The following is a 22,011-nucleotide window of genomic DNA, read 5'->3' as shown; positions in this document are numbered from 1 at the left end:
AAACGAGGTGTATTAGTCAGTTTGGGCTGCCATAGCAAACTACCAGAGACTGATGGTTTAAAGAACAGATATTTATTCCTTACAGCTCTGGAGGGAGGTTGGGTTCTGGGTGAGGGCCCTTCTCACGATTCACAGATGGCGGTCTCCTTGTTGTGGCCTCACGTGGCAAAGAGAACAATCATCCCTCTTGTGTCTCTTCTTAAAAGGGTACTAATCCTATTCACGAGGGCTCCAACCTCATGAACAAATCACCTTCTAAAGCATCCCCCCCCCATCACACTGAGGCTTAAGATTCCAACATATGAATTTTTTTTTTTGGGGGGGGGGGGGGACACAAAGATTCTGTCCGTAACAGAAAGATTCCAAATTTTGGAGAAAGGATTACCAAGTCCTGCCCTTCTTTATAGGGCTTACTAAGCTCCAATAGTATCCTCAGGTGTCCTCTGCTAACTCTAAGATGGGATGGAAAGTCAACAGGCATCCTTTTGCGCCAGGTGATATTGGGAAGAACTGTTGCTGAGAAAGAGTAGAACTCCACTCACTCCTGTTTCATTCATTCGTAAGCTCATCTGCATTAGCTAATACACAGATGTCTGTCATGTTGCTGGTGTCTTACTAAAAGTTTGGAATAAGATGAGAAAACTGGGACTATCAAGTTTTTGGTTTTCCTAAAAAAAAAAAGTGATGGGGAGATATAATCGACTTTGAAAAAAAGTTCAGCTCTCAGTTGAATATTGATTGTGCAGTTAAAGTCTTTAAAGCGTCTTTAGTTAAATCATCGTGTTCTTTATTTTCGCTAAGTAGTCCTAATACCTGCTCTGCTAGCCGCTATTCAGAGAAGCAAGTGAGGCAATGAATTTTGTAAAAGCATTTGCAGAATGTATATTATAGCGCAAATGCTAATTGTTCTCAGGCCTAATTTCAGAATACCTGTGGGGTGTATGAGACGCTTCTGTGATGTCTGGTCTCGGAGACATCATTGCTTTTGAGTTCTTCAGAGTTATGAAACAAACGAAGAATATTTTTAAGTGACTTTTTCAGTAGAAGTTTTCCCTCTAGTGGTGGCTGTGAAAAATCACACGAAGAGATTGTAATGCTGAGTGTTCACATGGAAAATAAACTAAAAAGAATTGGAAAAAAAAAAAAACAACTCTGGAGTGATTGAGAAGCTGATCTTTCTTTCTGGCTGGATTTTCAAATGTATACCACACTCAAGTTTTGGAAAAGGGGGGAGGCAAAGTCCTGGCTCCTTTTATGGTATCTGGTTGATTGGAGTGGAGATGATGCTTAGGAGCGCCAGGCTTGCAGGGCGTGGAGGAGAAGGCCTGCGCCCCCCCTTCCATCACCCCTGCAGCTCCTGCAGATGCGCGCTTGACGTGATTTTGCCTGCTTTCCTGACCTGCTTCTACAACAGCAGCAATCTCCAAACTCGGCTTCCTTGCAGGAAGTTGGGGAGAAGTTCTGGGTGAGTAAACATATTTGGTTGGGCTTACAGATACCTAAAAATAAAAAAATAAAAAATAAAAATAAAAAATAAAAAAGATCATTCCCAAAGGGGGGGGGGAGTTTTAATTTGTTGGGATAGTTGATACATTAAAAAAATCCAGACCCCAGCACAGCCTGCCAGGTCCCCTGTTACCTGTCCCTGGTCACCTCTGCAGCTTTGCAGCGTCCTGTTGGGCCTCTCCCGTCTCTCTGTTCCTGACACTGCGCAGTTGGACTTGCTCTTCCCTATTCTTGGCTCGCTCTTCAGCACCTCAGTGGTTCCCAGGGGCTCAAACCTCATCTACTTCCAAAAGGTCTTCCCTGGATCTACTAACCAAGTAGGCTTTTGGCTTTTGACACCTAATCTTTGTCACATCACTCATTTATTTACTCCAAACCTCTTATGAAAACCTGAATTGCTGTGTAATCTATTTATTTGCTAATTCACTGTCTGTGTCCCTCACAAGAATGGAAACTACAAGGGAAGAGAGATCTGTCCCTCTTATTCACACTTGGATCCCAGAACCCAACAAGGTGCTTGCTCATGGCTTCATACTGGTTGACACAACAAATCAATCAATGGAAAATGTTATTAATAACATCAACGAATTGGTGTTAGTTGTTTAAATAGGTTTGCTGAATCTTTCTGTGGTCTTTGTTGCCCTGTCTTACTCATTTTTCCATCTTGGAAATCATCATTTAACCTCCTAGTTTATTTCACGTTGAAATAAGGTTGGTAAAAGATTTTCAATTTTTTATATAGATGCTCTATTAAAGAATCATAAATTTTAAACATTTGGGGAGAATGTTTAGTGAGCTCTTGTGCTAAACAAAAATGTGATGTTTTATGTCTTTTTAAATCAAATTCAATTTGATTCTACAGCTTGTGCAGTGATATATTCCGTTTCTTACATCTATACAATGAGAAGTTGTTTCATAAATTAGTTTTCCTCAAATTGGCCTTATTCCATCTTGTTCAGTCTTCCACAAACAGATAGCTGCTGTTCACACTCACATACTTGGCTTCCTCAGAGTCATTTCTAGCCTCCATGCATGATTTTTTAAAAACTACCTCTTCTCAAATGGCTTACTTTTTATACTTTTCAACAGTTTTGATTGATGTTCTTTAAAACTGTTCTAAATATTCCTCATGTTCTGTCACGGTTTTGAGACCAAAAAAATGTACATGGAGCTCCAAGATTCCAGGTCTTGGAAACTGAGGCATCTGTATCTGTGTCCCCTAACAGATTGCACATGGTGGAAGCTTATACGCAGTCATTAGGAAATGTGTTGGTGGTGGTTGTCCTTTCTACTCGTGTTCATGGCCTAGTCACGGCAACTTGTTGCCTTATCCAACTAACAAACAGGTGGTTTTGCTATCAATTTGTGTCAAAAAGGCCGACTCCAAAAACTGTGCATTTCTTACTTGAATTTTCTGCTCTGTCATTGTTTCCGTGCAGTCCTGCAAAAACAAGGGCGATGCACAAGGATAGTAATGGGGTCCCCCTGATAATATTTTAAAAGAATTGTATGTTGCTTTCTAAACGTGGAAATAATCTGAGTCTGTTCTCAGTGATACTGTGTGTGTCCACGTGTGTGTGTCTGTGTGTATAGTTAAGGAATGATACGTTTAAATCTATTGTCAATGAATGATAGGAATTGGAATAAAATTAATATGCATTTTATAGAGAGCTCTCCTTATTACAAAGACTTTAAAAATAAACAGATGAAAAACAGCGTTATCATTGGCTTATTTGGGCTCTCTCCTTTTGCACTGTGCTTTTCTGCTTTCGTTACCATAGTTACTGGTTTAATCATGATGCACAGAGCCATTTCTAATTACAGTATATGCCAGCACAAAAATTAATTCTTTGCATATCTTAGGCCACAAACAGCTTGTAGCTTGTTTTTTGGCACTTTATTACCAGATATTCTGAAGAAGACATTTGTACATAATTTTAAATCTGTTATTTTCTGCTATTTATTATTAAAATGAAAATAAGTCTCTGAAGTGGACTGATGTAAAAATAAGCAATACAGAAAGTTTTTAAGAGATGAAGCTTTAGTGCAAATGATACATCATTAGTATTATCCCTAACATGTTAATTAATAGCAATTTATACACATTTAACATTCTTTTCCTGTGAGAAAATATTACTAAAAGGATATTCATCATTTAGAAACCAACATTGTTAGATTGCTGTAATTAGAAACCACTATTTGAGCATTCATATTTTTTTTTAAATGGGCAATTTACATTAGAATCCCCTCTCTTGAATTTTTGAAGGGTCTTGGAGATCACTTACTACAAACCATTATTCTTCAATGTGTGTGAAACTCTTGTATGTCAGTGACACTAGGTAATTACTCCCAACATCATGCAATGAGATAGAAAACTAACCAGAATTAAGTATGGCTTTTTAGTGTCCATTCCAGTAACCCTAATTATATCGATATAGTCAAGAGCAGATACCAAAAATATGTTATAGGCATGCCTGTTCATTTTCATGATTATTTTGTAGCTGAGTAGCTATTTTAAAATATCAACAAATTATTATAAGCAACAGAGATTTTAGAATATAATAACTTCTATGAACACTTTTATTGCTAATGTGAAAATGCCATTATTTTTATTATTAAAATCTATTACCCTTTATTCCTGCCTTAATAAAATGTTCGAAAAACCAAGAGAGCAGTAGTTGTCCTCACAAAATTACAATATATGTTTCCCCAAGCCTATAGGTGAATGTTTTCTGTTAGGTTGTGCAAAGTAATTTTCATTTCATGTTATTGTGATTATGCTCTGAAGCATATTTGAATCATATTTACACAGGTCAACATAACATTTCAGAGGCAATGTATGGTGTTTCCATGATTCCTCTGGTTCTAAAACCTCTTATGTGTTTCCTAACTGCTAGTCCAACAGGCATTTTCAACTTCACTGATCAAACTGATCACAATCAGACAAATTGTATTTTATTAGAAAATCGTAAATGGACCAGTGAATCATCATTGATCTGACCTTGTTTGGTCATCATGTTGCTGTGTTCCGACCTTAACTGGCATGGGATCTTTATGGCATGTGCACATTTACCCAGAAACCATGTATGTGGCCTAGAATGGGACCCTACAGTTCCATTTATGTTTATGGGAGAACTATGGCCACCAAACTAAGTGTTTTTCTGTCTATGTGGACTGAAGCAGACAACTGTAGAATAAAAACATGTAACAGATCCTGCTACAAAGACTAGATCCTTTTTCCTGTTGCTTTTGTTTAAAACCATGTTACTCTGAGTTCTGGGCCAAGATATGTATCCATTCATTTGTAGTTTTTTGCAAAATGAGTTTTAGCTTCCAACTCCATTTTATTCTGACTTTTTCCATCTGGTAGACTTATATTACAGTTAATGGGCACATATAATGAGTATATTATGTTGCTAATTGAAATAGCTTTAACATAAGTGAACTACTTAATTGCTATATAAATTGGTGAAGAGTGGCCTCTCTTTAATTGGGGAAGACATATTTAGTGGCTTTTTATTTGTGTTTTTAAAATGTGTGGCAGGAAATGTAAATCAGCTGGCAAAGCATAATTCTATTAAATGTAGCTATGCTGATTTGAAAGAGACAAATGTCTCTTAATCTGGATAACAGGTTTTCCATCAGAATGAATACAGATTATGGAACAGTTCACGATTTTAAATACTCCAGAAATGAAATTGTAGACATGAAGATGACTACGTGAGCTTATCTGGTCTTTTTTTTCAGGATTCTTTGTTATTCTTCTGACACTGCAGCAGCTGAATGACATTAATTGTATTTGCTGGAAGAACATTAGGTCTTCCTCAGAACGCTCTGAATTCTAACCCCAATCTTTAAGGTGTAACATATGCAATTTAGACTTCTATGCACATACTGTCAATTGACAATTGTAAACAAGGTTGACATTTTTAAGTGCAAGCATTTTCAAAGTATTTTTTTCTATTTTAGTTTTTTTTTTTTTAATCCTATAAGTGTACTCTGATTCCAACCCTTATTTTCCCCATCTCCCACTTTCCTCTGGTAACCATGAGTGTTTCCTATAGTTAAGAGTCTGTTTTTTGGTAGATCTCTTTATTTCTTTCTTTCTCTCTGTCTCTTTTTTTCTTTACTGTTTTGTTTCTTAAATTCCACAGATGAGTGAAGTCATTTGGCATTTGTCTTTCTCGGGCTTGATTTATTTCACTTAGGGTTATACTCTCTAGTTCCATCCATGTTATTGCAAATATCAAGATTTTGTTCTTTTTATGGCTTAGTAATATTCCATTATATATTTATATAATATTTATATATTTAATAAAAATAAAATATATATAAATAAAATATATTTATAAAAATATATATATCTATATTTCCCATTGTATGTTCATTTGTCCTTTGCAAGATTAATGGACAGATTAATGGACAAACCTATAATTATAGGTTTATCTCTGGGTTTTCTGTTCTATTCCATTGATCTATGTGTCTATTTTTGTGCCAGTACCATACTGTTTTAATTATTGCTCTCTTGTAGTATAACTTGAAATCTGGAACTGTGATGCCTCGAGTTTTGTTTCTCTTTTTCAAGATTGCTTTGGCTGTTTGAGATCTTTTGCAGTTTCATACAAACTTTAGAATTGTTTGTCCTAGTTCTGCGAAAAATGCTATTGGTATTTTGACAAGGATTTTATTAAACCTGTAGATTGCTTTGGGTAGTATAGACATTTAAACAATATTTGTTCTTCTAACTCATGAACATGGAATGTCTTTCCATTTCTTTGTGTCCAAAGTCAGTGTTTTATAGTTTTACCTCTTTGGTTATGTTTATTCCTAGATATTTTATTATTTTTTGTACAGTTACAAATAGTATTGCTTTCCTAATTTCACTTTCTGCTGCTTCATTATTAGTGTATAGAAATGCAACAGATTTCTGTACAATGATTCTGTATCCTGGGACTTTACTAAATTATCAGTTCTAGTAGTTTTTTGGTGGAGTCTTTAGGGTACTCTATATATGGTATCATGTCATCTGAACATAATTTGAGTTTTACTTCTTCCTTATCAACGTGGATACCTTTTATTTCTTTGTGTTGTCTAATTGCTGTTGCCAGGACTTCCAGTACTATATTGAATAAACGTGGGAGAGTGGACATCCTTGTCTTGTTCCTGACCTTAGGGGAAAAGCTCTAGGTTTCTCATCATTGAATATGAGGTTGGCTGTAGGTTTTTCACAATAAGGCCTTTGTTATGTTGATATATTCCCCTGTAGACCTACTTTGCACAGGCTTTTTATCATGAATGAATGCTGTACTTGTTGAATGCTTTTTCTGTTTCTTTTGAAATGATCATATGTTTTTTATCCTTTCTCTTATTGATGTGACATATCACATTGATTGTTTTGTGAATGTTAAACCACCCTTGCATCCTGGGAGTAAATTCCACTTGGTCATGGTGTATGATTTTTTTAATACATTATTGGATCCGGGTTGCTAAAGATTTTTGCATCTATATTCATGAGAGATATTGGTGTGTAGTTCTTTTTTGTGTGTATATTTTTGGTGTTTTTATCTGGGTTTTGGTGTCAGGATGATATCTGGCCTCATAGAATGAATTTGGAAGTTTTCTTTCTTGTATTTTTTGGAATAGTTTGAGAAGAATAGGTATTAACTTCTCTGTAAATTCACCTGTGAAGCTATCTGGTCCTGGACTTTTGTTTTTGGGTTTTATTTTGGTTACTGATTCAATTTCATTGCTGGTGATTGGTCTATTCCAATTTTCTAATTCTTCTTGTTAAGACTTATTTTGTGACCTATTATGTGATCTCTTCTGGAAAATGTTCCATGTGCACTAGAAAAGAATGTGTATTCTGCTGTTTTAGGATTGACTATTCTGAATTGTCTGTTGAATCCTTCTGGTCCACTGTGTCATTCAAAGCCACTATTTCCATGTTGATTGTCTGGATGATCTGTCCATCGATTTAAGTGGAATGTTAAAGTCCCATGCTTTTATTGTAATATCATCAATTAGTTCCATTATGGTTGTTACTAACAGTTTTATGTATTTGGATGCTGTCATTTGGGGTGCATAAATATTCATAATTGTTATATCCTCTAGTTGGATTGTCACCTTTATTACTACATAGTGTCCCTCTTTATCTCTTTTTATAATCTATTTTTTAATATTAAATTAAAATCATTCTTTATTAGGAAGAAAATATTTTCATTTTTTTATTGGAGTTTAATTTGCCAACATATAGCATAACACCCAGTGTTCATCCCATCAAGTGCCTCCCTCAGTGCCCATCACCCAGTCACCCCCACCCCTGCCCACCTCCCTTTCCACCACCCCTTGTTCGTTTCCAAGAGTTAGGAGTCTCTCATGTTCTGTCTCCCTTTCTGATATTTCCCACTCATTTTTTCTCCTTTCCCCTTTATTCCCTTTCACTATTTTTTATATTCCCCAAATGAATGAGACCATATAATGTTTGTCCTTCTCCAATTGACTTATTTCACTCAGCAACAATACCCTCCAGTCGAAGCAAATGGTGGGTGTTTGTCATTTCTAATGGCTGAGGAACGTTCCATTGTATACAGAAACCACAGCTTCTTTATCCATCATCTGTCGATGGACACTGAGGCTCCTTCCACAGTGTGGCTATAGTGCACATTGCTGCTATAAACATTGGGGTGCAGGGGTCCCGGCGTTTCACTGCATCTGTATCTTTGGGGTAAATCCCTAACAGTGCAATTGCTGGGTCAGAGGGCAGATCTATTTTTAACTCTTTGAGGAACCTCCACACAGTTTTCCAGAGTGGCCGCACCAGGTCAGATTCCCACCAACAGTGCAGAAGGGTTCCCCTTTCTCCACATCCTCTCCTACATTTGTGGTTTCCTGCCTTGTCAATTTTCCCCATTCTCACTGGGGTGAGGTGGGATCTCATTGTGGTTTTGATTTGTATTTCCCTAATGGCCAGTGATGCGGAGCATTTTCTCATGTGCTTCTTGGCCATGTCTATGTCTTCCTCTGTGAGATTTCTCTTCATGTCTTTTGCCCATTTCAGGATTGGATTGTTTGTTTCTTTGCTGTTGAGTTTAATAAGTTCTTTACAGATCTTGGATGCTAGCCCTTTATCTGATACGTCATTTGCAAATATCTTCTCCCATTCTGTCAGTTGTCTTTGAGTTTTGTTGACTGTTTCTTTTGCTGTGCAGAAGCTTCTTATTTTCATGAAGTCCCAAGAGTTCATTTTTGCTTTTGTTTCTCTTGCCTTCATGGATGTATCTTGCAAGAAGTTACTGTGGCTGAGTTCAAAAAGGGTGTTGCCTGTGTTCTCCTCCTAGATTTTGATGGAATCTTGTCTCACATTTAGATCTTTCATCCATTTTGAGTTTATCTTTGTGTCTGGTGTAAGAGAATGGTCTAGTTTCATTCTGCATGTGGAGGTCCAATTTTCCAAGCACCATTTATTGAAGAGACTGTCTTTTTTCCAGTGGGTAGTCTTTCCTGTTTTCTTGAATGTTATTTGACCATAAAGTTGAGGGTCCACTTCTGGATTCTCTCTTCTGTTCCATGGATTTATGTGTCTGTTTTTGTGCCAGGACCACACGGTCTTGATGATGACAGCTTTGTAGTAAAACCTGAAATCTGGCATTGTGATGCCCCCAGATATGGTTTTCTTTTTCAAAATTCCCCTGGCTATTTTGGGTCTTTTTTGATTCCACACAAATCTTAAGATGATTTGTTCCAACTCTCTGAAGAAAGTCCATGGTATTTTGATAGGGATTGCATTGAACGTGTAAATTGCCCTGGGTAGCATTGGCATTTTCACAATATTAATTCTTCCAATTCATGAGCATGGAATATTTTTCCATCTCTTTGTGTCTTCCTCAATTTCTTTCAAAAGTGTTCTGTAGTTTTTAGGGTATAGATCCTTTACCTCTTTGGTTAGGTTTATTCCTAGGTATCTTATGCTTTTGGGTGCAATTGTAAATGGGATTGACTCCTTAATTTCTCTTTCTTCACTCTCATTGTTAGTGTATAGAAATGTGACTGACTTCTGGGCATTGATTTTGTATCCTGCCACACTGCCAAATTGCTGTATGAGTTCTAGCAATCTTGGGGTGGAGGCTTTTGGGTTTTCTATGTAGAGTATCATGTCATCTGCGAAGAGGGAGAGTTTGACTTCTTCTTTGCCAATTTGAATGCCTTTTATTTCTTTTTGTTGTCTGATTGCTGAGGCTAGGACTTCTAGTGCTATGTTGAATAGCAGTGGTGAGAGTGGACATCCCTGTCTCGTTCCTGACCTTAGGGAAAAGGCTCCCAGTGTTTCCCCACTGAGAATGATATTTGCTGTGGGCTTTTCGTAGATGGCTTTTAAGATGCTGAGGAATGTTCCCTCTATCCCTACACTCTCAAGAGTTTTGATCAGGCATGGATCCTGTATTTTGTCAAATGCTATCTCTGCATCTATTGAGAGGATCATATGGTTCTTGTTTTTTTCTCTTCCTGATATGATGAATCACATTGATTGTTTTCCGAGTGTTGAACCAGCCTTGCATCCCGGGGATAAATCCCACTTGGTCATGGTGAATAATCCTCTTAAAGTATTGTGGGATCCTATTGGCCATTATCTTGTTGAGAATGTTTGCATCCATGTTCATCAGGGATATTGGTCTGTAATTCTCCTTTTTGGTGGAGTCTTTGTCTTGTTGTGGAATTAAGGTGATGCTGGCCTCATAGAACAAGTTTGGAAGTTCTCCATATCTATCTTTTGGAACAGCTTTAGTAGAATAGGTATGGTTTCTTCTATAAACATTTGATAAAATTCCCCTGGGAAACCATCTAGCCCTGGACTTCTGTGTCTTGGGAGGTTTTTGATGACTGCTTCAATTTCCTCCCTGGTTATCGGCCTGTTCAGGTTTTTTAATTCTTTCTGTTCTAGTTTTGGTAGTTTGTGGTTTTCCAGAAATGTGTCAATTTCTTCTAGATGGCCTAATTTATTGGTATATAGCTGCCCATAATAAGTTTTTAAAATCGATCTTTTGGTATCAGTTAAGACCTGATTTCTGACCCAGTATGTGGTCTATTCTAGAGAAAGCTCCATGTGCACTTGAGAAGAATGTGTATTCAGTTGTGTTTGGATGTAAAGTTCTGTAGATATCTGTGAAATCCATCTGGTCCAGTGTAGCATTTAAAGCTCTTATTTCTTTGGATATGTTGTTCTTAGAAGACCTGTCGATTGTAGAAAGCACTATATTTCCAGTCACCAAGTGTAAGTATATTATTATCTATGTATGTCTTAACTTGGGTTATTAATTGATTGATATAGTTGGCGGCTCCCGCATTCGGGGCATAAATGTTCATGATTGTTAGGTCCTCTAGTTGGATAGATCCTTTAAGTATCATATAGTGTCCCTCTTCATCTCTTACTACAGTCTTTGGGACAAACTTTAATTTCTCTGATATAAGGATGGCTACCCCTGTTTTCTTTTGAGGACCATTTGAATGGTACATGCTTCTCCAACCTTTTATTTTCAGGCTGTAGGTGTCCTTATGTCTAAAATGAGTCTCTTGGAGACAGTAAATAGATGGGTCTTGCTTTTTTATCCAGTCTGAAACCCTGCACCTTCTGATGGGGTCATTAAGCCCATTCACGTTCAGAGTAACTATTGAAAGATAAGAATTTAGTGTCATCATGATACCTATTTGGTCAATGTTTTTGTGGATTGTTTCCTTGGACTTCCTCTTTCTTTTACAGGGTCCCCCTTAATATTTCTGGTAAGACTGGCTCGGTGATCACATATTCTTTCAGTTCCTGCCTGTCTTGGAAGCTCTTTATCTCTCCTATTCTGAATGAGAGCCTTGCTGGATAAAGTATTCTGGGCTGCAGGTTCTTCTCATTTAGGACCTCGACTATATCCTGCTGGCCCTTTCTGGCCTGCCAGGTCTCTGTGGAGAGGTCTGCTGTTGTCCTAATGCTTCTCCCCATAAAAGTTAGTGATTTCTTGTCTCTTGCTGCTTTAAGGATCTTCTCCTTATCGTTGGAATTTGCAAGCTTCACTATTAAATATCGAGGTATTGAGCGGTTTTTATGGATTTTAGGGGGGGATCTCTCTATCTCCTGGATCTGAATGCCTGTTTCCCTTCCCAAGTTAGGGAAGTTCTCAGCTATGATTTGTTCAAATACAGTTTCTGGACCTCTGTCCCTTTGGGCACCCTCGGGAACCCCAATTAAATGTAGATTTTTCCTTCTGAGGCTGTCATTTATTTCCATTAACCTATCCTCATGGTCTTTTGTCTTTCTCTTTTTTCCTCAGTTTCCATCCTTGCCATCCACTTGTCTTCTATGTCAGTCACTTGTTCTTCTACCTCGTTAACCCTCGTCATTAGGACCTCCAGTTTGGATTGCATCTCATTTAATTGATTTTTAATTTCGGCCTGATTAGATCTAAATCTGCAGTCATGAAGTCTCTTGAATCCTTTATGCTTTTCTCTAGAGCCACCAGTAGCTTTATAACTGTGCTTCTGAATTGGCTTTCTGACATTGAATTGTAATCCAAATTTCGTAACTCTGTGGGAGAGAGGACTGTTTCTGATTCTTTCTTTAGGGGTGAGTTTTTCCTTCTAGTCAGTACATAGTGGCCAAAACCAAGTTGTACTGGAAAAATGAGAAAAAAAGAAAAAAAAAGAAGAAAAAAAGAATAAAAAAGAGGTGGGGAAACAACAGAAACAAACAGAAAAAGCAAGGGGAATATCCTCTGATTCTATATACTGTAAATCCCTCCACTTCCCCTGGAACTTTCCAGTGCTGCTTGGTCAATAACTTGCTTTTCCCCCGACCTTCTAGGTGGTCTTCTGGGGGAGGGGCCTGCTGTGCTGATTCTCAGGTGTGTGCAGCTGTGGGAGCTGCCAGCCCCCTGCCAGGTGTACGGCTCAGTGGGAGTGGTTTATCCTGTGAGGCCCCTGCTCCCAGGTACAGGGTAACACCAAGAGAGACCACAGTGGCCGCGGCCAGCTGTGCAGCCCTGGAGTCAGCTCCTGCAGTAACTACCATAACTCCCAGTCGACAGGGGCCTGGATGCTCTGGGAGTGGGGCCGCCGATCTGCACATTTGGGGGCTGCCCGGCGGCAGGAGTGTCCTGGCTGTCCTGTGTCTTCCCGGACTCTGCCTGTCCCGGGGGAGCACCAGATCCTGGGCTGTGTCCCCCGGCACCCTGGGCTCCGGGCCTGCGACACTGTGAATGGACCTAAAGTACCACGATGTGTAATTTAAAAGCATCAGAGTAAATTTTGTACCAAGTTAACTTATCCTTTATTAAAAATAAAATACATAAGCCCTTACAGAAGGTTTATGAAAATCATAAAATATAGGAACAGCGCAATGACGGGGAGGGAAAGGCTCCATTGGGCTGCAGCGACCACGAGCCCCTCGGCAGAAGCTGGGGCAGGCTCCCGAGGTAGTTCACAGGGTTGCTCTGGCCCCAAGTCTAGTTGCTCCATCAAGTTAGGAGGCGGCTCGGGCACATCCACGACCTCGAGAGCAGGGGGTGGCGCCTGCTCCTCCTCCAGGGCTCCCAGGGATTCAGGGGGCTCCTCCAGTGCAGAGCAGTGAACTAGAGCAGTGACCACTATCTCTAGGGGCTTCGCCTCCCCAGTGGGCACCTCAGTGCGGGCCAAGCCCTCACCCTCAGCAGCCAGGACGGCCTCGATCCCCTCAGGCCCCGACGGGGCAGCAGGCCCCACGGTCAGAGCTGGGGCACGCTCCTGAGCTGCTTCAAGGTGTTTTCCTTGGGCCGAAGCTGTAGCTCCAAGAAGACAAAGTATCACTATCAGGACGGACTGTCCACGTCCCTCCCAAGTCAAGGCCACTCTTCCCACCGCTCCACGTGTGTGAGGGCAAGAGTCCTGGGAGGTGTCCCCAGCCTGCAGCCCGTGGGGTGGGGTGTGAGCCCACCCCCTGCTCCCGACCCAGCTGCATGGAGGCTGGATCTGCGGGGCCCACCCTGTCCCCAGCTCGGCCACCCCCAGGCCTCCTCACCCCCAGCCTCTGGCTCCGCTGCATGGAGGCGTCTGAATTGCTGGAGGTAACGCCGGGCCCGGAGTTCCACGTCTGAGCCTGGCATGTGCTGTCTTATGAATTCCAGAAATTTCATAAGGGAGGGAAATTTTGGGAGCTGATAAAAGTCGTCCCGATAATAATCCAGCCATATTTCCATCATGCAGGAGATGGCCCTGGGGAGGGGCAGGCGGGCACAGGCGTCAGAAGACAGGGCTCTGTCACATGCAGGTGTCCCGGGGAAGCCCTGCAGGACCCGGGGCCCCGGCCTCCCGCGCAGGGTGTCGGAGGCCAGTCCTGCTCCTCATCCCCTGACCACCTGGAGGTCCTGCCTGCCACAGGCCTGCTCCCCGAGGAGGGGCTGGGATGCAGCCTCTGTGCAGGGAGCCCACCCCCAGCGGTGTGACCATCAGCATCTCTCCTGGGGAAGCGGGGCTCCCTCCTCAGCCTGGTCCCTGCCCACCTGCCCCTTGAGTACACTGGCAGGTGTCCGGGGACGGGGGGCGTCTGGCCTGTCATTGCCCTCACTGCACACACTGTCGCTCTGGGAAGCTCCAAGGCAGGAGGGCTCGGGCTCTGTGTCCTGCCAGGCCTTGCCAGGAGCCGCCCAGGACCGCCACCTTCCCTCCTGTGGCTCTGGGCTGCCTCCCTCACGAGGGGCCCCCGGGGGTGTCCTTCCACTGACTCTAATCTCCCATCTCCCACGGGGCGGGGGCCACCTGGTCCGGGAGCCCTCACCGGCCCTCCTGAGCACCTGCTGTGCCCCCGGGTCCAGGTGCCACCAGATTGGGGAGTGCGATGCTCCCCACCCCCTCTGCTCTGGGCCCCAGGTGTGGGGCAGAAGGTCTCCCTGAGGGGTCCCAGTGCCTCCCACCAAGCCCACACCCCATCCATGGCTCTCCTTCGCTCTTTTCCTGAAGGGCCCTTAGACCTTTACCCTGTCATGGGAATTGCAGATGTGTGGGGTGAGGGTGCAGCCGCCCCCCCGCCCCACAGCCCCCTTCGCTGCCCTCCAGGAGAGGGAAGGCCCTCCTGCAGGAGCCGGAGTCACTCACAGTTTCCAGCGCTGCAGGACCACATCGTTGTCACCATACACAGCCTCAATGCACCCATACCTAGAGGAGGGCGGGGGCATCCCATGAATCGTGCTGGGGACACGACCTCTCACCATGTGGGCTGTCACCCTCTGACCCCGACTAGGCCGGAGCCCCGGGGGCCGTCAACTCTGTGCGTGGGGCCACGCACAGCTCCCGGAGAAGCGCCCGCACCTGCTGGGGCCTCCTGAAGGCTTGAGCATGAAAGGGCTCCGGCCAGGCCCATGGCCCATATCCAAGTGGGCCCGGGGCGTCCCGGGGTCCCCCTGTCTGGTTGCCCCAGGACACAGACCCCCGATGGACTCTCAAACCTCCCTTTCAATGGGGAAACAGGCCGCTCAGGACCCTGGTGATGGGGGGGGTGGGGAGGAGGAGGCACAGGCCTGGTCGGGGGAGGAGGACGGCTGCTGAGCACAGGCACAGCCCCTCTGGCCGACCCGCAACAGGCCAGGCCCTGGGGCTGCCCTCCAGGACCCCGCTAGGCCCTGGGGGACCCTGCTCCAGGCGGGGGAGCAGCCCGAGGCCGGGAAGCTCACACCATCCCCAGCCTCCCCAGCAGCAGGTGGCCCAGCCCTGGGCTGCGGAGGGGCAGGTGCTCACTCGGTGAACAGCAGGTCCAGCACCTCGTCCGTGGTGGCGAATGTACGATAGCCATCCAAAAAGGTGAAAATGGAGATGACGTCCCTGGACAGCAAGGCGGGCAGCAGTTGTCGGACTTCGAGCTCCAGCAGCTCTGTCCGGCTGGGCTTGGTCGGGCAGATCGGACACCCCTTCCCGGCCGTGGCCCCTGCACCCTGAGGTGGGACAGAGGGGACGTGCAGCCTGCAGGGAGCCGCCAGGAGGCCTGGGATCCCGCCCCGGCAGGCCCTGCGCTGGGGCCCTGTGGGCTTGAGGAGCTGGGGCTCCCTCTCCCGCTCAAGCTCCCTGCCTGTCTCTTACACAAACAGGACCAACTATGCAATAGAGAAACAATCTCAGAGGATAAATGTTCAAAATATTTGGATCAGTACAAGGACCTCCAGAGACACAGAGAGAGAGACCGAGAGAGGCAGCCACACAGACGGAGGGAGAAGCAGCCCGTGCAGGGAGCCCAGGCGGGGCTCGATCCCGGGCCTCGGAGATCAGGCCTGGGGGAAGGCAGGCGCTAACCCCCGGGGGACCAGGCCTCCCCTGAGGGCTCTATTCTGATGTTCCCACACATCTGTGCGCAGGGACTCTGCATCTGGCCCAGGCAGGGGCAGGGCCATGGGGGCAGGTGTGGGGAGGGGGGGATCCAGACTCATGTGGGAGCAGGAGTGTCGGGGGGCCCAGGGGGTAGCAGGCTGGCTTCTGGGACCCGGGGTCCTTCCTGCCGCATCGGGGCCCGGATGTCGGGGGGCCCAGCCCCTACACTCACCTTGAGCCTGCGCTGGCCTCTGTTAGCTGCACAGGGCACCTCCCTGCTCCTGGAGGCGGTGGGGCAGACGACCCCTTCCTCCCGCTCGCGCCCCACGACCCGGGTGGAGCTCTGTGGAGACAGTGCCCGGCAGCCAGGCAGGAGGCCTCAGTGCCCGGTCTGGCCCCTCGGCTGGGCCGCACCCCCAGCTGCCTCCACCCAGACACCCCACAGTGCAGGCGGCACCCGCCGCCCCCGGGGACAGCAAAGGGATGCAGTTGCAGGGCTTCGGGGTGACTCGGGGCAGGTAGAGGACCTCAGGAACCCTGTTTCCCCCCTGCCCACCGTGACATCAGGGTGACCCTGAAGAGATCCCTGGGGAATGTGCCACCCTGCAGCGTCCCCCAGCCTGGATGGGACCTGCCCACACATCCCTGGTTCCCTGAACCTGAGGAGGAGGGGATGGGGCTCCCAGGATGGTGGCACCGGGGGCCTGGCCTGGCCTGCGCTGTGTTACCTGACGGCGCCTCCGGATCACCGCCCTGACGCGTTGGTTTTTATGGTGGAGCCACTGCCTACAGCATTGGAACAAGCCGCACCCCTGGGGTTCCTGGGAGCCAGAGCCCCCAGAGGTGGGCCGGCAGCAAGAGAACATCTTCTAGTAGCAGATGTCTCCAGCCAAGTGAGCCTGAGCTGGGGCTGCACTGGATGCGGGTGCCTGGTTACGGGGGTTCCGAGTTCTGTTGGGCTCTGTGACACGGCAGTGACCTCACTGCCTGGGACCCCCTCCCTGACCCACTCCTGGAGGAAGCTGCAGGGGCAGCGCTCGTGCTGCCGATGCCCCCCCTCCCTGCATGCGATGGCCTGTGCACACAGTGACACAACCACACCCCTGTCCACAGGCCCCGGGGAAGGACTGTGTGCACCCAGGGCCCAACCTGGACACACACCTGGGTTCAGACACGACTCTCCAGGCTTCCCCGGTTTGACCCCGGAGAAGCCGTTGTGCCCGTCGGGGATGGTCTGCATCTTGCCTGTGGGACAGGGAGTGTCCTAGCGGGTGCTTTCCCGAGACGTCCCCAGGCCACTGTGGCCTCATATCTATGACCTTGGAGGCGGGTGTCACCTGCAGGACATACCTCCACCCACACATTCTTCCTTCATGTGTACATGCGTCCAGGCCCACGAGGTCCTGTGTGCACACACGTGGGCATCAGTACCTTCATTCTGGAGGCCCAGAAGATGACAGTCCCCCCGGGGCAGGGATGGGCAATAGCTTCCCACGATCCTAGGCTCCTGAATCCAAGGCAAACCCTACAGATGGTGTCAGGGTCTTGGCCTAGAAGGTGTGAGGTCGTCCTCATCCTGAACCCCTGCCTGTCGTGTGTTACGGGCCCTTCCCTCGTTTCCACTGGGTGAGCTGTGGACGGAGGTGCACCCAATGGATCGCCCTGACCTGGGCTCTTCCTCAGCCTGGAATGTGCTGGAATGCCCCCCATCTGGGCTGTCAATGCCCACCCCCACCCCCCTCACATCTCCATGTCTGTAGCCATTTCCATCCACAAAACCCTTTCCCAGCCCCTCGGGAAGGGAGGGGCAGCCTTGGCCCCCCACGGAGGACACAGAGCTGGCTTCATGCCCCCTTCTGCCTCCTTCCCAGGCTGTGGTCCTGGCCAGGCAGTGGCCCTGCTGGGATCTTCACCTCCTCCCCTCAGTGGCCCCAGGAGCCCCAGCTGCTGCATTTGTCAAAGCCCCACAGTTGGTCACAGCCTCACCTGCGGAGCTCAGGACCTAGAGGCAGCACCAGGCGCTCTTTCTAGGGACCAATTGCTCTTCTCATTCCTGATGATGTTCCGATTTTGTCCATCTTCCCCCCTGGAGCATGAGCTCTGAGAGGGAGGATCTGGCCTGCTGATCAGCTCCGGCACTATCTGTGCTCAGGGCTCAGCGGCTGAAGGAGCAGGTGGGAAGACCCATCCCGCCACGGGCCAGCTCAGCCGTGGGAGCCTTATAGATGTGGGACATTTTTAAATACTGTGCTTTTCTTTTTTTTTTTTTTATAAAAAAAAAAAAACATTTGTTGTTTCCTGCCTTGTTAATTTTCCCCATTCTCACTGGTGTGAGGTGGGATCTCATTGGGGTTTTGATTTGTATTGCCCTGATGGCAAGTGATGCGGAGCATTTTCTCATGTGCTTCTTGGTCATGTCTATGTCTTCCTCTGTGAGATTTCTGTTCATAGAATCTGTTTTAAAATCCACTTTGCCTAATTTAAGTGTTGCTACTCTGGCTTTCTTTTGATATCCATTTACATGTTTCTCTATCCCTTCACTTTCAATTTGCAGGTGTCTTAGATCTAAAATGAGTCTTTTGTAGGTAGCATATAGATGGGTCTTGGGGTTTTTATTGGGGGGGGGGTCTTGTTTTTTTATCCATTCTGTCACCCTATGTCTTTTGATTGGAGCATTTTAGCCCATTTACATGTAAAGTATTTATTGATAGATAAGTTCAAAATAATTTTATACTTTTGCCTATTAAAAATTACTCAATCTTTTAAAATAAAAGGATTTAGGGGGAGCCTGAGGTATAAAAAGATGAAACTCAGCCTCTATGTTATCCATTCACTTGATGTCACATATATGTAAGTAATTTATAAACAATTTTAGAATTAAATTGGTTGATTCAGAGTCACTTTGTTGACCAAATCAGTAACATTATTTGATTTCAGATTTTGATCTAAGTGGCACTTGTAGATGTAATTTTTCTTCGTAAAGGTTAGCTTATTCTTTTTAGCCTGGTTTTGCTCTGAACTTAGTGCTTGTACATGAACAATTTTCTAATAGGTCCCTTTCTTTAGATTTTAATTAAATTACTTTTAAGTGCAACACTTCAAAAATACTTGTTTAAAAAATTCAAGTCAACATATGATATGAAATGATGGTCCCCTTCATATCTCTACAGATTCGCCTTTCCCCACTTTGCTTTTCAGTCTGTAGGCAGTCACTGTTATCAATATGTTTTCTATTTATTCAATAACTTATTCCTTTATTAAACAAATGTTTCAAGTACTATGTGTCATTCAGAATATTATATCCATTTGTGTCAGACACATTTGTAGAATTTTGTAACATGAATTGGGTTATCCTTTGCAAATGGTTCTGTAGCTTATTTTATTTTTATTTTCATTAAGTTTTTCCATAGAGATACATATATAGACACAAGCATTTGCATTAAAAGGCTGCATGTACCTGTGTTCGATAATGTATTTAATTTAGGGGTGTTCAGGTTAATTCCTTTTTATTATTTACAAAAAATGCTGTAATACAAAGTTTGCTCTTGAGTGTATATAAGTTAGGATTTATGTAGATTACACTTCTAAAATAGAATTGCTAAATCAAAGAACATGCACTTTTATAATTTTAATATTTTGATTAATTGCCTCCCCTAAAGGTAGTTCTATTTTTAATTCCACTAAAAGTGGATCATGTTTTGTTGTGGTGTATTTTTGGCAATGCTGGAAATCATGAATCTTAATTATGAGTATAGAATGAAGGTTATCTTCTAATGTAAGTTTCTTTGATACTGAGTGAAATTGACCATCTTTTCATGTATTACTAGGTATTCATATTTATTTTCTGTGACTTATGTGTTCAGATCCTTCCATTATTTTACTATTTCATTGCTTGTCTTTTTTTTTTTATAATTTATTTACAGTTCCAAATGCATTATGGATAGTAATCCCTTGCCTAATACAAATTAGCAAACAGTTTTTCTCAATTTTGTGCTTATCTTTTAAATTTAGGGTTGTTTTACTTTATAGGTGTTTTAAATTTTTATGTTATTAAATTTTTTTCTGTATTGTTTTTGGTTTTATGTTTTGTTAGATTATCCTTCCATATCCCAAGATTTTGAAATATCCTTTTATATATTTTCCTAGATTTCTTAATTTATATTTTAACATTTAGCTACTTAATTTATTAACTTATCAAATATCCTAGAGTACCTGCTGACTACTGAGATCTGTGTCCTGTGCTGGGATGCAGTGTGGAGCTTATCTACCATGAGCCCTGTTCTCCATAATCATTAGCATCCTAAGGATGCTATTGAGATAAGCACTTTAGTGATTAAGGTTACATATTGAGATAAGTGCAGTGAAGGGGAGGCATGCATGGAATTTATTTTTATTTTTGGGGGAAATAAAAATGTTGATTTTTTTTTTTTTTACCAAATATTGGCCAAATTTTTCTATTCAATTTAATATGTAGTACTTCATGATGTACTGATTTTAGAATTTGATGGGAGGTGCACCTAGATGTAGATCTAATGTGTCCATAGGAGGAGGAGAGATGTGGTCTTGCTAAAAACCCCACTCTTTGGTGTGGGAACCCATAGCATGAGAGTATCTCACAATCTGGAGTTTTTCCTGGAGGAGGGAGAGGCTTGTTCCCTGCATCAGGTACCCAAATATTGGGATCTACATTGCAGAAATGAGCCCCCAAATTTTCTGGCTTAGAAAACCAGTGGGCTTACATTCAGAAGACCCAAATGACTCTAGGTAACTGAGATTCTTCTTTTAGTTTTTATTTTTAAAGATTTTATTTATTTATTTGAGAGAGAGAGTGCGCGCATATGAGCGGGGGGAGGGGCATAGGGAGAAGCAGACTCCCCACTGAGCAGGGAGCCCAATGTGGGGCTCTATCCCAGGACCCGGAGATCATGACCTGAACCAAAGGCAGCCACTTAACCAACTGAGGCACCCTGGCACCCTGAGAGTCTTCTTTTAAAGGACATCACAAAGAAAATTATATGGCAATATCCATGTTATCCAAAACAGTGTGTAGATTCAATGCAATTTCTATCAAAATTCCAACATTTTTCACAGAAATTGAACAAAAACGAGTCTAAAATTTCTATGGCACCACTAAAGACCCCAAACAGCCAAAGCAATCTTAAGAAGGAAGAACGAATCTGGAAGCATCACATTGCAATCCTTTTTTTTTTTTTCTTTTTTTTCACGCTCCTTGTTTTCAAACTAGATCACAAAACTATAGTAACCCAAACAGTATGGTGATGGCACAGACACATAAATCAATGGAACAGAATAGAGAACCCAGAAATAAACCCAAGAGGTATGTGGTCCGTTAATTTACAACAAAGGGGGCAAGAATACACAGTGGGAGAAAGATAGTCTTTTCAATAAATGGTGTTGGGAAAACTGGATGGCCATATGTCAAAGAATAAAACTATAGCATACATTTGCCAGACATAAAAATTAACCGAAATGGATTAAATACTTGAATGTAAGACCTGAAACCATAAAACTCCTAGAAGTAAACATAGGGGGTGAGCTACTTGTCATTGTTTTTGGCAATGAATTTTTGTATATGACTTCACAAGCAAAGGGAAAGAAAGGAAAAATAAGCAAGTGAGATTATGTTAAACTAAAAAGCTTTTTGCACAGCAAAGGAAACAGCAAACATCAACAAAATGAAATGGAAGTCTACTAAATGGGAGAAAATATTTTCAATCATACAGATAAGGGGTTGATATTCAAAATATAAAAAAGTCCTAAAACTCAATATAAAAAAAAAAAAACAAGCAATCTTATTTTAAAAAGGGCAAGAGGATTTGAATAGATATTTTTTTCCAAAGAAAACATACACATGGCCCACTGGCATATACAAAGATGCTCAGCACCACTCATCCTCAGCACAAAACCATACTGAAATATGACTTCACACCTATTAAAGTGGCTATTATCAAAATGACCAGAAATAACAAATGTTGACAGGGATGTGGAGAAAAAGGGTCCCTTGTGCACTCTTGGTGGGAATATAAAATGGTACAGCCACTGTGGAAAACAGTATGGAAGTTACTTTTAAAAATCAAAAATAGAACTAGTGTATGATCTAGCAAGTCCACTTCTGTGTATTTATCTGAAGAAAACAAAAACACTAATTGGGAAGATACATTTACTGTTATGTTC

At 43.6% G+C, this 22,011-nt stretch overlaps 2 protein-coding genes across 2 annotated transcripts in view; one reads left to right on the top strand and one right to left on the bottom strand.

Annotated features, from left to right (window-relative positions):
* GPM6A (glycoprotein M6A) overlaps positions 1–22,011 on the top strand; it is a 331,381-nt gene that overhangs the window by 51,662 nt on the left and 257,708 nt on the right. The gene's annotated exons all lie outside the window — the stretch shown is intronic.
* LOC140605452 (uncharacterized) lies at positions 12,797–16,730 on the bottom strand. The gene is made up of 6 exons (XM_072777694.1): positions 16,545–16,730; positions 16,049–16,159; positions 15,253–15,446; positions 14,614–14,673; positions 13,541–13,734; positions 12,797–13,301 (listed from the first exon to the last, which is right to left on the bottom strand). Exons 1-6 carry the CDS (start codon positions 16,680–16,682, stop codon positions 12,841–12,843), a joined length of 1,158 nt encoding a protein of 385 aa, XP_072633795.1. The 5' UTR covers positions 16,683–16,730; the 3' UTR covers positions 12,797–12,840.

Source organism: Canis lupus, chromosome 15 (genome assembly GCF_048164855.1).
Source record: "Canis lupus baileyi chromosome 15, mCanLup2.hap1, whole genome shotgun sequence".
Classification (NCBI taxonomy): Eukaryota; Metazoa; Chordata; class Mammalia; order Carnivora; family Canidae; genus Canis; species Canis lupus.
Note: the sequence above shows the minus strand (reverse complement) of the source record. Positions and strands in the feature narration are given on the sequence as shown.

Coding starts and splice junctions, on each gene's coding strand:
- LOC140605452 (XM_072777694.1), bottom strand. CDS start 16,682: ATGTTCTCTTGCTGCCGGCCCACCTCTGGGGGCTCTGGCTCCCAGGAA. Junction 16,160..16,544: donor TGATCCGGAGGCGCCGTCAG/GTAACACAGCGC, acceptor CTGTCTCCACAG/AGCTCCACCCGGGTCGTGGG. Junction 13,735..14,613: donor GTCCTGCAGCGCTGGAAACT/GTGAGTGACTCC, acceptor GCCCCTCCCCAG/GGCCATCTCCTGCATGATGG.